This window comes from Rhinatrema bivittatum, chromosome 5 (assembly GCF_901001135.1).
Source record: "Rhinatrema bivittatum chromosome 5, aRhiBiv1.1, whole genome shotgun sequence".
Lineage (NCBI taxonomy): Eukaryota > Metazoa > Chordata > Amphibia > Gymnophiona > Rhinatrematidae > Rhinatrema > Rhinatrema bivittatum.
Window position 1 is genome coordinate 73,175,492 of NC_042619.1, and position 14,027 is coordinate 73,189,518.

General features: G+C 43.0%; 1 protein-coding gene across 1 annotated transcript in view; it reads right to left on the reverse strand.

Annotated features, from left to right (window-relative positions):
- Nucleotides 1-14,027, reverse strand: part of ALKBH8 (alkB homolog 8, tRNA methyltransferase) — a 164,925-nt gene that overhangs the window by 95,457 nt on the left and 55,441 nt on the right. Inside the window, exon 7 of the mRNA XM_029602449.1 lies at nt 6,649-6,719. Within this exon, the coding sequence (XP_029458309.1) occupies nt 6,649-6,719 (71 nt within the window). The remainder of the gene's footprint in view (nt 1-6,648; nt 6,720-14,027) is intronic.

The following is a 14,027-nucleotide window of genomic DNA, read 5'->3' on the forward strand; positions in this document are numbered from 1 at the left end:
GGCCATGTTGCCATTCTCTTCCTCATACCGCCTAATTTTTGTGTTCCTGTTCAGTACACCCCCAGTCAGGTAAGTCATAGGGTCACTGTGCTTCCTTTGCTTCCATATGCACTGAGCTTTTCGCTGACCTTTCTTCTGGCATGCTGGCACTTAGGAGTACAAGTCCTGCTTCCAACTCTTTCCAGGTAAAAGCCCAGGAAATCTGACTCCTTACTAAGTTCTCTTGCAGTTGCCTCTGTCCTTTCAGGAGGGTTTGAAGCACAGCTTGCATCTCAGTCTCAGTTGTGCTCCAGTGCAACAAGGCTGGTTTGCTTCCAGAGAGCCCTGCCCTGTTTAAATTGTTTCTCTCTTTGTATCCGAAGGAAAAACAAAGAGAAAAAAAATCCTGCTTCTTCAGCTGTAACTCACTCAGTCCCAGGGCTTTCCAGGCAGAGCTACATCCTTTAGCCTCTGTATCACTCCTTGGACAGATCCAGAGACATCAGGAACTCCCCCGACTGTACTGCCATTAACATTAAGCGCAAGGTTTCCATATGAAAACGAGTCACCTGTGAATGACAGTTGACCCCCTTGAAATCCAGGATGGGTTGAAAAAAGCCCTCCTTCTTGGGCACAATGAAATAAATGAATATTGGCCCATATTTTCTTGAGACATGGGCACTGGGACCACAGTGCTCAGACTGAGGAGTCTTGACAATGTACACTCCACTACCTGCCTCTTCTGCAGGAGACACCATGTATACATCCCGAGGAATACTGCGAAACTCCAGCGCCTATCCGTCTCGTATCACCCCCAGGACTCACTGGTCTGACGTAATTTCCATCCATTTTTGATAAAAGAGAGAGGAGATAGGGGATCTCCTGTTCCTGGGGGTGGATTGGCACACCTTCATTGGGAGGCTCGGGGGGGGCTCCACTACCCAAGCCTACGCCCCCATCTGGGCTGGCTGGGACGAAAGGACAAGGACTTACCCAAAGGTTGAGTCCTCTGAAAGGCTGCTCCTCTATAGGGTTGAAAATGTTTGGATCCCCTAGTACAACCTCTCCTGCTAAAGGAATGCGACATCTATTTCTTATTATCCTATGGTAACTGAGGAACCTGGGACTCACCCCACTTATTAGCCATCTTCTCCAGCTCACTCCCAAACAAGAGAGAACCTTTTTAAAGGGCAATTTCATAAGGTTAGACTTGGAGGTTGCATCGGCCGCCCAATTTCTTAGCCATAACCGATGCCTGGCTGCTATTACTGAAGCCACCCCTCTGGCTGAGGTGTGGACCAAATTGCAGCCTGCATCTGCCATCACTGCCCTGGAATCCAAACCAGATTCATCGACCACCTGAGAGAAAAGTAAACAAGAGCGAGCCACCAGAGACAACAAGAAATAGTAAAGCAGTCCTGCCTCCGATCTGGCAGCCCCGGGGTTCAGTGTTTGTTTGGTTGAGTACAGTTAGCTATCCGTTTTTTAATCAAGCTTTTTCAATGGTATGTCCACAGTGGCTTTTGAAGAGAATACTGAAAGGCTGAGGTCACTGCAGGGGTGTATGTAGGGTGACGTCAGCTTTGAAAACTGACTCTGTCTCCATTTGCTGGCAGGGCAGCATAACCCATTGGTCCTGAGTCCATCTGGCTACAAGCTAGGAAAATATTATTTTATTGTTAAAAATGATGCAGAGAGAAAATATTCTATAATTTCAATAACTTCTTGTAAAAAAAATAGTTATTAAATTTGATTACTTTGACAAGTTTGAACCTTCACTTACTTTATTAGTGAGAAATCTGGGATTTATGTTTTGATTCAGGGTGGAACAGTAAATAAACTCTAGTGCATCTCACTGTCAACCTCAATAAGTTCTGAACTCTTCTGGAGTTTATATAGAGCAGAGCAATGATGTTAGCATAGCACATTGTAACATAGTATTATCGGCAGAAAAAGAGCAAATAGTCCATCCAGTCTGCTCAGCAAGCTTCCCAAAGCAGTAACTACCGTTCCATGCAAGTTATGTCTGTTAAGGGTAGAAACTGCCGCTCTGTTTAGATTATCCCCATGCCTTATATTAAGGACAATAATATTTACAAACAAATCCAAGCAACTGTCAAACCCATAACAAAATTACTGCAACATTTTTCCATAGTGAGCAGTCTTCCTGATAATTCAGATAATGCTGCTTGAACTTTCTTTACTTTTGGACTTGGCAACAGAATCTTTATCCCCAATGTCAGCGTATCAGTACCCCAGACCGTAAAATGTTTCCCTTTTCAACTTGCCATACAAAAAAAATATATTCAAATTCCTGTATCCCCTCAGTAAGAGCACTTCAAAATCCCTTCCCTGCCAGATACTTTGTGAAATAACATGAAAACCTGCAAATGAAGGCACTTAGAATCTATATAGCAAACCTGCCATACTATTACAGCACTAACATCCAGGACTCAAACAGCAACAACCCTACCCATGAAAATATAACACTGCAAACATAGAACACAATATGCTTCCTGTTGGAAAAACAAACCAAACCAAATTGGACTGCTAAAGATTCTATACAGAACCTACATGCTAGTAAGCAGCATCCTCACCTCTGTCACACACACAGAGCACAGACTATTACAGAATAAAGGACCATAAATTAAAAACAGAAAAATGCAAATACTGAAATCCTGAGAAGCCAAGCTCTCTGGGGCAACTTTATACTTCTGCACACAGTTTGAAAGTCCACATAAGAGTTTTTACCCAAAGAGTTTCCGCCAAGTTCCAAAGAGAAAACATTCCCTTTTGAAAAATGAGTTGGAAAAAGTACGTGCACAGACTTGCACCTACTATTTTGTTTGGGTACTTTTTTTAAACTAAAAAACAGTCTGCACTCTCCTCAAGCAGTAGGCACATGTGGGCTGTTTTAGGAAGCATAAGCTTGCTATAAAAAATCTTTGGTGACACGCCAGTGGCTCCTGACATACTGGTTGAGAACCACTGCTCTAACTGACCCTCCAAAGGTGCTATTACGATGCATACACTATAAATCGACATCAATTTTGCATTGTTTTTCCAAAGCATTGAACAGCAATACTAAGTACAGTAACTGTCATATTAATAGTTAAGATTGCACTCCATGCTCTTGCAGGAAAGTTCTGAACATACTTATCCCAAATTGCCATAAAAGATCTTCATTTGCTGTATACTGATCTACTAGCAAGATTTTCAATTTGCCAAAAAGAAGGTGATGTATATTCCCTCCAAGTCAGCAATGTTACTATTTTCCCCTACTAAAAGAGCATTCTCACAAACATCCTGCCCACTTTAGTTTTATTTTCTAACCAAGTATCATCAAACAGTATTGCTTCTGCTAAACATTCTGGGGCTGATTTTCAAAGAAGCACACGGGTACCCATGCGCGCATGCACGTGCGGGCAGGTTTCGTCTCCTGCGCGCAAGGAGGGGGGTATTTTACAAAAATACGCGCGGCGACGCAGGTAGGCCTTTCCCAGTTCCCTATAGCCCTATCTAACTTTCCTAGCTTTTCTCCTCTCCTTCCCGACCCTTAACCTCTATCTACCTACCCTCATTTTTTTTTTTTTTTAATTTACCTGCTCCTTTGGAGAAGTTACGTGTGCCGGCCTCTGTCCCGATCGGTCCTCGCTCCAACCACGCGCCCCCACCCCCGCCTGCCCCTTTTGGCTGGCCCAGCACTTGCGTGTATCAGGAGATACGCGTGTAGCTGGGCCCTTTCGAAAATGTGCTCGGCATGCCCAGGGCCTGGCCACAAGTGCATCCCCCAGTATTTGCATGCGCGCGTTTTAAAATTCACTCGACTATATTTTGATCTAAAATCCTACCAAGAAAGTTGGTTATTTTATGCCAATAAATCTGCACCTGTGAACAGGACCACAAAACATGTATCAACATCCCAGTCTCATTTTAGCAGTTTACACTCAAGCCTGAATCAGTCAGTTTGGCGTTAAACACCCTCCCTTGAGAAATAAACAACCTATATAAAAATTTATACTGTTTCCCTCAAAGACATATTCTCTGTAAATTCCTTAAGTCACTTGAAACTTTGACAAAGTATCTATTGTAATGGCGGTATCTAGCCCTCTTTACCACTTTGTAAACAGATCTTCATAGGAAGGAATAACAAATAAGTCTTGACAAACTTTATGCAAGCCTGAAATAGAAGACCTTTCTACTTCTTCTATCTAAAAAAAAACAAACTACTAACTTTGTAACCAAAGCAAAGTTATTTGTTAAATCCTTCAGAAAGAATCTTATAACTTTTCTGTTTAATCAAGCCTTTGGGGACCTAATTACTTCACCTACACAGGACAACACTGGGAATTTTTATTTGACAAGGGGTCTGGACTTTGAATCTGCTGTTTTGTGGTGCGATTTATGTAATGTTGTATCTTGTGTTTATATTGTTCTGTCTATCTTTGTTAGATTATAACTGGTCGTTAGTTTTATGTTCATCTGTAATATAGCTTTGTAATCTATATTTTTTTTAGTTATGTGAATGTTTGATGTATGTTGTTGGTAGATGGGTGGGAAAGAAATATTTTAAATAAATAAATAAATCAGAGTGGTTCAGCCCCAGTTATTATGCCCCCTCCATATTTCCAACAGTCATGGGTAAGGGCTGTCCTGAACATGGAGCTATCACCCATCTGTTTGAATGCCAGCAATGCCCTCAACATCAGCAGTTTATCATACTGGGACTGATGTAATAAAACCTGTGCTAAAATTGGAGTTAGATTTTAGTATGGATTTTATTTAACATGGGTGTTAAACGCAGTCCCCTCAGGATGCAGTAAGCTAATGACATGAACATAGACAAGGAGTAAAAAAAAAAAAAAAGCATGCTAAACTGAAAAAGCCCATTTTTTTTGACTCATGGTCCATTTGCATGCTAACCCGCTCTAATAAAAAAGAAAACCCCAAGTTCCCAGCCCTCTCCAGTGGACCCAATGTGGCTGGGCTGGCCGAGTGAGTTGGCCCAGAAATTGCCATACTGGGTCAGACCAAGGGTCCATCAAGCCCAGCATCCTGTTTCCAGCAGTAGCCAATCCAGGTTGAACTGCTCCCTCCTACAAAAGGAAGTCAGGCCTGGTGGGACAGAAGGGGATTGGTCTTTTCACCGACATATGACAGTTAAAGGAGTGAATAAACTAATATGACACTTAAGGCTATTTTCCTGCAATTTGCATAAGACATGCTAGCTTTCCATGGGTTTTTTAGCAAGTTATTTTTGGTGCTAAAGCCCTTATTACATAACTGGGCAAGGTTAGCACTGAAACCCCATGCTAAAACACGAGTAAAAACCCGTGGTTGGATCTGTGCAGCTTATTATTTCTGCCCCCCTGTTAATTACACAGAAAGATATGCATACATTTATTGGGTTCATGGTAACAGATAGAAAAAGTGGTTGAACTAGCACAAGCTGAAACTTGTCAGCATTAATGTCAGTCATTAAGGCTGAATTGAAATTAATGCCCACTCTGCTGGCTGTGAGACACGAGCAGTTACAGACTTCCAAAAACACATCCAGGTCTTTGTAACTGGTGTATGACTGGCCACATATGCAAGTTCAAGAACCTTTGTATAAAGATGAAATTCTTCTATAGGGATATCACGCCATCTAGGAATTATATCAAAATCATCTTTGTTTGATTTAAGAGATCTTGAGGGATCAAACATTCTGACTGCTATCTATGTCGATCCCAACATCACCTCTCTCCCCCCCCCCCCAAATACACTTTTCAGTTCAGGGCAGAAGGAAGGGGAGTGAGGTAAACAATATAAGAAGGTACCCTGCAGGCTGTCTGCATGGGAAAGCACTGGAGCAGGAGCAGAGAGAGAAAACAGAGACTGAAAGCAGGCAGGCAACCTGCAGATTTCTTGAAAAGACTGAATTAAGAGGTTGAAAGCTTTCAAGAATGTTGATTCTGTGGCAAAATGTAAAATATACAGCAACAATCTAATTATGTAGCTTCTCCTGCAACCACACAATTGGCAGGAGGCTAGGGGCACTGAATATACTGTATTACTAGCCTCCACAATGTCCTGTTATATGTGGATTGCCATCCCTTTTTTGATATATAATTTACATACACCAGTTTATAATACTACACACAAAATGCTAAAGTGTTATTGAAAATACTGCATGTCAGCTTTAGGTACATGTTATACAGACCAAGGTTGACATTCAAAAGCCATTTAGAAGGATAACTGAATGGTTATCCGTCTAAATGGTTACCAGGCTATATTCAAAGCTGTATGTGGCTAAATTCTACGTTGGGGGCGCTCCAGGGGGTGGGCGGGAGCCATTTCCGAGTAGAGCAGTTTTAGCCGCATAAGTTATTTGGTTAACTCCTATATTCGGAGTTAGCTCTTAACTTATGTGGCTAACTCTGGTCGCGCCATAGGGCTGTCCTAAAGTTGGCTGGATATACTTGTCCGGCTAACTTTAAGATAGCCGGGATATTCAGCGGCGCGGCTAACCTTGTTAAGTTCGCTGGATAGCTATATCTGGCTAATTTAAGTATTGCTCCACAGCTGAATATCGGCCCCACCTTCTTCTTTAGCTTTACAAAACAGACATGGTGCTACGTATTAAATAGTGCTTACACATTTTTAAAAACAAAAAATGGGGAATTTTACCTCTGCTCCCAAACTGAGGGAGATTATTTCATCCTCAAAAGCAGAATGGGTATCAACATGTGGAGGAATTCCTGAAAAACAAAAAAGATCAGAAATTATAATGGGATTAGAAGAAAAAAGAAGCAAAAAAAAAAAAAAGGAGAAAGTATAAAAGAGAAGCAACTCCTCCTGCCTCAAACCCTCATCACAAAAGGAAGAGGATTAAGAAAACATAAGAGAGTGAGATCACTGTCAATAACACGAAATGTTGGCAATGGAGCTCCCACCTCTTACAATTTATCAATAAGGGCCAGGTCTTCCGCTTCCTGGGTCAGCTAGGGCTGCTGCACAGGGAGCCTTCACAGCCCCTAGGAGGAGGAAGTCATAGTTATCATGCAATGGCAACAGTTGACGGCTGGATTTAGGGCCCATGATTGCAAGGATCTGTAAGGAACTCTGATGCTTAGCTCCCAGCCAATAATGGGACTAAGGTAAGTCGGGAGGGGATATAGAATAGGTAGAAAATCCCCATGTACTTGCACATAAAGGATCATGGCGCCAGTGGCATACCAAGGGAGGGAGCGTCTGGGGACCTTTATTTTCCAGCACACTTGATAACCCATGGCCACCAGGGGATCCCATCCTGCCCGGTGGACAAACTGAAGGAGGCACATGGCTGCCGAAAATGTTCCCTAAGCTGCGCACGTGTGCTGCCGCGCACAGTTTGTCCCCCTCCTCACTGTGCAATAAGTCCAATAGGGCTGTGGTGGATCTCATCTGACTACGGTTGAAAGGAGAGAAGAGGACCATGGCCGTGGGGAATCCCATCCTGCCCCCGCGGCCCAAATGGAAGAAGCCCATGGCCAGCAGGGGATCCCATCCTGCCCGGCGGCCGAAATGAAGGAGGCCCTGCAGCCACCGGAGGATTGCATCCTGCCCAGCTGCAGGAGACCCCTACTGCTGAGGGATCCTATCCCACCTTGCCCAATTAAAGAAGGCCCCTCGTTGGCAGGGAACTGGAGCCCATCCCTGCAGCGAAGGAAGAAGATTTTGGTGAGAGCTGGTGCGTCTGTGTGTGTGAATGATTGATGCCTGGGTGAGAGCCGGTGTGTCTGTGTGTGTGAATGAGTGCCTGGGTGAGAGCCGGTGCGTCTCTGTGTGTGAATGAGTGCCTAGGTGACAGCCGGGGCGTCTGTGTGTGTGAATGAGTCCCTGGGTGAGAGCCGGTGCGTCTGTGTGTGTGAATGAGTGCCTGGCTGAAAGCTGGTGTGAATGGGTGCTTGGGTGAGAGCTGGTGTGTGTGGGTGTGAATGGGTGCTTGGGTGAGAGCTTGTGCATTTGGGTGTGAATGGATGCCTGGGTAAGAGCTTGTGCATTTGGGTGTGAATGGATGTATGGGTGAGAGTTTGTGTGGGTGGGTGTGAATGGATGCCTGGGTGAGAGCTTGTGTGGGTGGGTGTGAATGGATGCCTGGGTGAGAGCTTGTGTGGGTGGGTGTGAATGGAAGCCTGGGTGAAAGCTTGTGTCTGTGGGTGTGAATGGGTGTGAGGGTGAGAGCTGGTGTGAATGGAAGCCTGGGGGAGAGCTGGTGTGAATGGGTGTGAATGGTTGCCTGGGTGAGAGCTTGTGTGTGTGGGTGTGAATGGTTGCCTGGGTGAGAGCTGGTGTGTGTGGGTGTGAATGGGTGCTTGGGTGAGAGCTGGTGTGGGTGGGTGTGAATGGATGCCTGGTTGAGAGCTTGTGTGGGTGGATGTGAAAGGATGCCTCGGTGAGAGCTTGTGGGTGTGAATGGGTGCTTGGGTGCTTGGGTGTGAGAGCAGTTGTGTGTGATTGAGAGCTTGTATATAAGAGACCATGAGTGTGATTGAGAGAGAAACTGGTCAGGGTGGTGATGTGTTTCTGTGTGAGAGAGAGAGAGACTGGTCAAGAAGATGACTGGTGTGAGAGAGAGACTGAGACTGGTCATGGGGTCTAATTGGGAGGGGGGGGTGTGACTGGTTGTGGGCGCTAAGGAAGAGGACTGTGAGGACAGAGCTTCAGCAGCCCTTGCTGCTTCTGGTGAGTGCTATTGGCCTGGAAGGAAAAGGAGTAGGAGAGTTGCTGGAGAGGGTAAGTAAAGGGGGCTTTTTAAATTTATTTTTCTTGATTGACTGGCATTTTAATTATTGGATATTATGCGATGACTGCTTTTTGGAAATATTTTATTGATATTTGGACATGTTTTAATAATTTTTATGAGTGTTTAATTGAATATTATTCTGTTCAGCAGCTGTTTTGTAACATTTTTAGTATAGCTTTACAGTTATTTCTGTGTGGGGCTCTATAGCAGCTTGGCTTATTCTGTTTTCCCAATAGGAAATGTATTAGTGTTTAGGGCCTGGTTTAATAGTTGTGTTTCTTAGATAGGGTTGTTACTGTTTTAGTGTGTTCCATAATACAGGTGTAACTTTGTACGGGTTAGTTTGTGTGCATTATTGCAAATCCTGAGAGTCTGTTAGGTGCTATATTTCTCTTTCCATTTCCCCAGGTTCGCACTGCATGCAGTGGCTTTTTTTGTTTTCCATTCCAGTTTCTGTCTCCATATTTATAATTTGTGGTTTTTCTGTACTTGGTGAAGGTCAGTTCTGGGTGTGTGACCAAGGTGAGGTATTTTACTAGCATGAAGGCATTTGTATCAATCTTATTTGTTGTGTTTTCTCAATAGGATATACATTAGTGGTAAATTACTGTCTTTTCATAAGGAAGGCTATTTTGGCTGGTAGTAAAAGGAGATTGTTTTGCTTTTACTGAGATGTCATCAGAACCAGAATATCTTTTTTGTATGGCGAGTTGTACAGGGTAATGCCCTAGATCTGCTCTGTACTCATTGCTGGGGGTTGAGGGGATTCCTGTGGATGCAGAGTGCATGTTTACATTTAGCCCCGTGATGATCACATGTTCAGTGTGTCACGCATGTGAGAACCATCTGTCAGGTGTGTCCTGGCCAAAAAAAGGTTGAGAACCACTGCATTAGATGACAGAGGGGTTAAAGGGGCTCTTAGGGAAGATAAGGCCATTGCAGAAAGACTAAATGAATTCTTTGCCTCCGTGTTTACTAATGAGGATGTTGGGGAGATACCAGTTCCGGAGATGGTTTTCAAGGGTGATGAGTCAGACGAACTGAACGAAATCACTGTGAACCTGGAAGATGTAGTAGGCCAGATTGACAAACTAAAGAGTAGCAAATCACCTGGACCGGATGGTATGCATCCTAGGGTTCTGAAGGAACTCAAAAATGAAATTTCTGATCTATTAGTTAAAATTTGTAACCTATCATTAAAATCATCCATTGTACCTAAAGACTGGAGGGTGGCCAATGTAACCCCAATATTTAAAAAAGGCTCCAGGGGCGATCCGGGTAACTATAGATCAGTGAGCCTGACTTCAGTGCCGGGAAAAATAGTGGAAACTATTCTCAAGAACAAAATTGTAAAGCATATAGAAAGACATGATTTAATGGAACATAGTCAACATGGATTTACCCAAGGGAAGTCTTGCCTAACAAATCTGCTTCATTTTTTTGAAGAGGTTAATAAACATGTGGATAAAGGTGAACCGGTAAATGTAGTGTATTTGAATTTTCAGAAGGCGCTTGACAAAGTCCCTCATGAGAGGCTTCTACGAAAACTAAAAAGTCATGGGATAGGAGGAGATGTCCTTTCGTGGATTACAAGCTGGTTAAAAGACAGGAAACAGAGAGTAGGATTAAATGGTCAATTTTCTCAGTGGAAAAGGGTAAACAGTGGAGTGCCTCAGGGATCTGTACTTGGACCGGTGCTTTTCAATATATATATAAATGATCTGGAAAGGAATACGACGAGTGAGGTTATCAAATTTGCAGATGATACAAAATTATTCAGAGTAGTTAAATCACAAGCAGACTGTGATACATTGCAGGAGGACCTTGCAAGACTTGAAGATTGGGCATCCAAATGGCAGATGAAATTTAATGTGGACAAATGCAAGGTGTTGCATATAGGGAAAAATAACAGTTGCTGTAGTTATACGATGTTAGGTTCCATATTAGGAGCTACCACCCAGGAAAAAGATCTAGGCATCATAGTGGATAATACTTTAAAATAGTCAGCTCAGTGTGCTGCAGCAGTCAAAAAAGCAAATAGAATGTTAGGAATTATTAGGAAGGGAATGGTTAATAGAACGGAAAATGTCATAATGTCTCTATATCGCTCCATGGTGAGACCACTGTGTACAATTCTGGTCGCCGCATCTCAAAAAAGATATAGTTGCGATGGAGAAGGTACAGAGAAGGGCAACCAAAATGATAAAGGGGATGGAACAGCTTCCCTATGAGGAAAGGCTGAAGAGGTTAGGGCTGTTCAGCTTTGAGAAGAGACGGCTGAGGGGGGATATGATAGAGGTCTTTAAGATCATGAGAGGTCTTAAACGAGTAGATGTGACTCGGTTATTTTCACTTTCGAATAATAGAAGGACTAGGGGGCATTCCATGAAGTTAGCAAGTAGCACATTTAAGACTAATCGGAGAAAATTCTTTTTCTCTCAACACACAATAAAGCTCTGGAATTTGTTGCCAGAGGATGTGGTTAGTGCAGTTAGTGTAGCTGGGTTCAAAAAAGGTTTGGATAAATTCTTGGAGAATTTATTGGAGAAGTCCATTAATGGCTATTAATCAATCAATTTTACTTATAGCCACTGCTATTAATTGCATCAGTAGCATGGGATCTTCTTAGTATTTGGGTAATTGCCAGGTTCTTGTGGCCTGGTTTTGGCCTCTGTTGGAAACAGGATGCTGGGCTTGATGGACCCTTGGTCTGACCCAGCATGACAATTGCTTATGTTCTTATGTTCATAGCACTCCAAGACATCGGGATCTTCAGATTTCTCGGTGCTGGGGAAAGACTGGTCCGAGCACCGCCGCAAACATCAGCACTGGTCACCATTGATGCAAAGCCCCGGGACTGGTGTGGCATTGGTGGCTGCCTTACCACCACCAAAGTGACCCCGTAGGGAAGAGGCATCATCCTCTACCAGACCTGGGAGTTTCAGACAATCCCCACCAATGAATGTGCCAGCCACTGACCCTCCTCGGGGCTCCAAAGAAGCTCTGACGACACCTTCGCCTCCTTCCGTCCTAATTTCACCGGATTTTCAGGAGGAGTTGGATCGCAGAGTTCAAAATGGCAGTGCTCCAAGTCCTGTGGGATATTGAACCTCCATCGGCATCGGTCCCCATGCCAGTGCTGGAGCCTACGCTGTCTCTCTTGGCGCCCCTGTTAGAGCATCTGGATGTCCTTTTAGGCGTCAATCCGATGCAGCTGGTACCTGGAGGATCATTGTTTCCTCAGCAGCCTCCAATGCCCCCCTCTGAATTGATACCCATTATTGGGTCCTCCGAGGAGGAAGACTTGCTGCAGCTGTCAGCACCATGAGGGCCACTGGCCCTGCAGCTCGAGTTTCCTGTTCCTGGGCTTTCGGGGATCTTGGTGCCTTTAATACCCTTGGCACAGATGCCCCTAGTGCCCTCGATGCCCAAACCGAGAGGCCTGGGCAGGGTCCGTCCATGTCAGCCCCCAGGGGACCTTAGCGAGGAAGAGATCCTATATGACCCCTGGGGGAACTATACCTCGGAATTCTCTTCAGAGGACTCTGGAGATTTTCTTTCAGAGCCCTCTCCGCCAGATGAGAGGTGTAGATCTCCCCCGGAGGAACTTTCTTTTGCAGGCTTTGTCCGGGCCATGGCTGAAGCCATCCCATTTCAGCTCCTCATGGAAGAGGACGCCTGACATAAAATGCTGAAGGTCCTCCAGTTCATAGATGCTTCAAAGGAAATAGTGGCTGACCCAATCAATGATATTTTTAAGGAACTTCTCCTCAGGATCTGGGAACACCCTGTATCCATCCCTCCAGTTAATCAGAAGGCAGATTTATTTATTTTATTTAAAGGCTTTTATATACCGATAACCGTTAGCACATCGTATCGGTTTACATGGAATATATATATATTTATATATATAAATAAACCAAAACAACTCCCTTTGGAGTAAAATACAAGCACTATTCTTATAATCTAATTAATCTTTTTATTGAGAATTTTTAGACAAATATCACAAAAATGAACAGTTCTCTGTATTCACAATTTATCTAAAATCTACATTACACATATATAATGCATCAAAAAGTGCTTCTATGACTTGATATAATGCTGAAATCAGCCTTGATCCACACTCAAACACACCCATTCATTCTCACCAATAATATACAACAATCTCAAAATTCACAATGTGCCTTACATACTATTCATTTACATCCTTTACATCACAAAAGCATTATTACCTATACCAGAGAACCTGCATACAATCAAATATAATGAACCTTGTGATGCAATCCTTTTCTTGTTGATCCCAATCCTTTCAATTGAACCTCGTTGATCCCGACCTGGCCCTCGTTTTGCCTTAATGGCTTTGTCAGGGGAATTTATAATGGTCACACCATGGATTTAATCTTAATTGGATTCAATATAAGAAACTTAACTTCTTGATGGAAACTCAAATTGTCTTCTTTAAGGTTCCAATTTCTTATTGTTCATCATCAAGTTCTATATCTGCACCATTAGTATACAAAGACACATTATCATCAAAGAATTTCCTTAAAATATTCAAAAACATTTTTTATCTACTGATTGTTATTCGAATATTATCGATTATTATTCGAATATTATCGATTATTCTACAAGATATCCCCAGTTTTTCACATATAACTGTTCTAACCTCTCCCATTTATGATCTAGCATTTCACTAATTATATTTCTGATCTTAAAGAAATTCTTAATAATGCTTTACCCACGTCATTAAAGGACTCCATTCCAACGCAGCCTTGGCTCCTAAAACATGCATAACTCTTCTTGCTCGAAAACTCTTTCAACCAACCCATCCACACCTTTATTCCTAATTTCTCTTCTCACTCTTACCCCGGATATTTATGCATAACCCACCTGTACTTCACAATTGTTCAACTTTACTGAGAGCTCTCACTTCCACCCCCGCTTTTCCCGCAACCTTAGATCTAAAACCAAAGCCATATTAAACGGCAGCCATTTGTATAATTTATTAATCCCTATGTTCCTATCTTATTTGAAGTTTTGGTGAATCAAATAAAGCAATTTCAAATGGTGGAGGAATGTTAGATGGTCGAAGTGTTAGTTGCAGGCTTTTTTTTTTAGATATAAGCATTAAGCCACCTCCTTTTTTATTTTTTCTGGGGATTGAAGAGGTGTTGTAATCTTGGTTGGATAGTTGGTTTATTAGAACGGAACCCGTGTTTTTGAGCCAGGTTTCCGTAATTGCAATGAAATCTGGTTTGTGGTCACTGAGTAGGTCATTGAA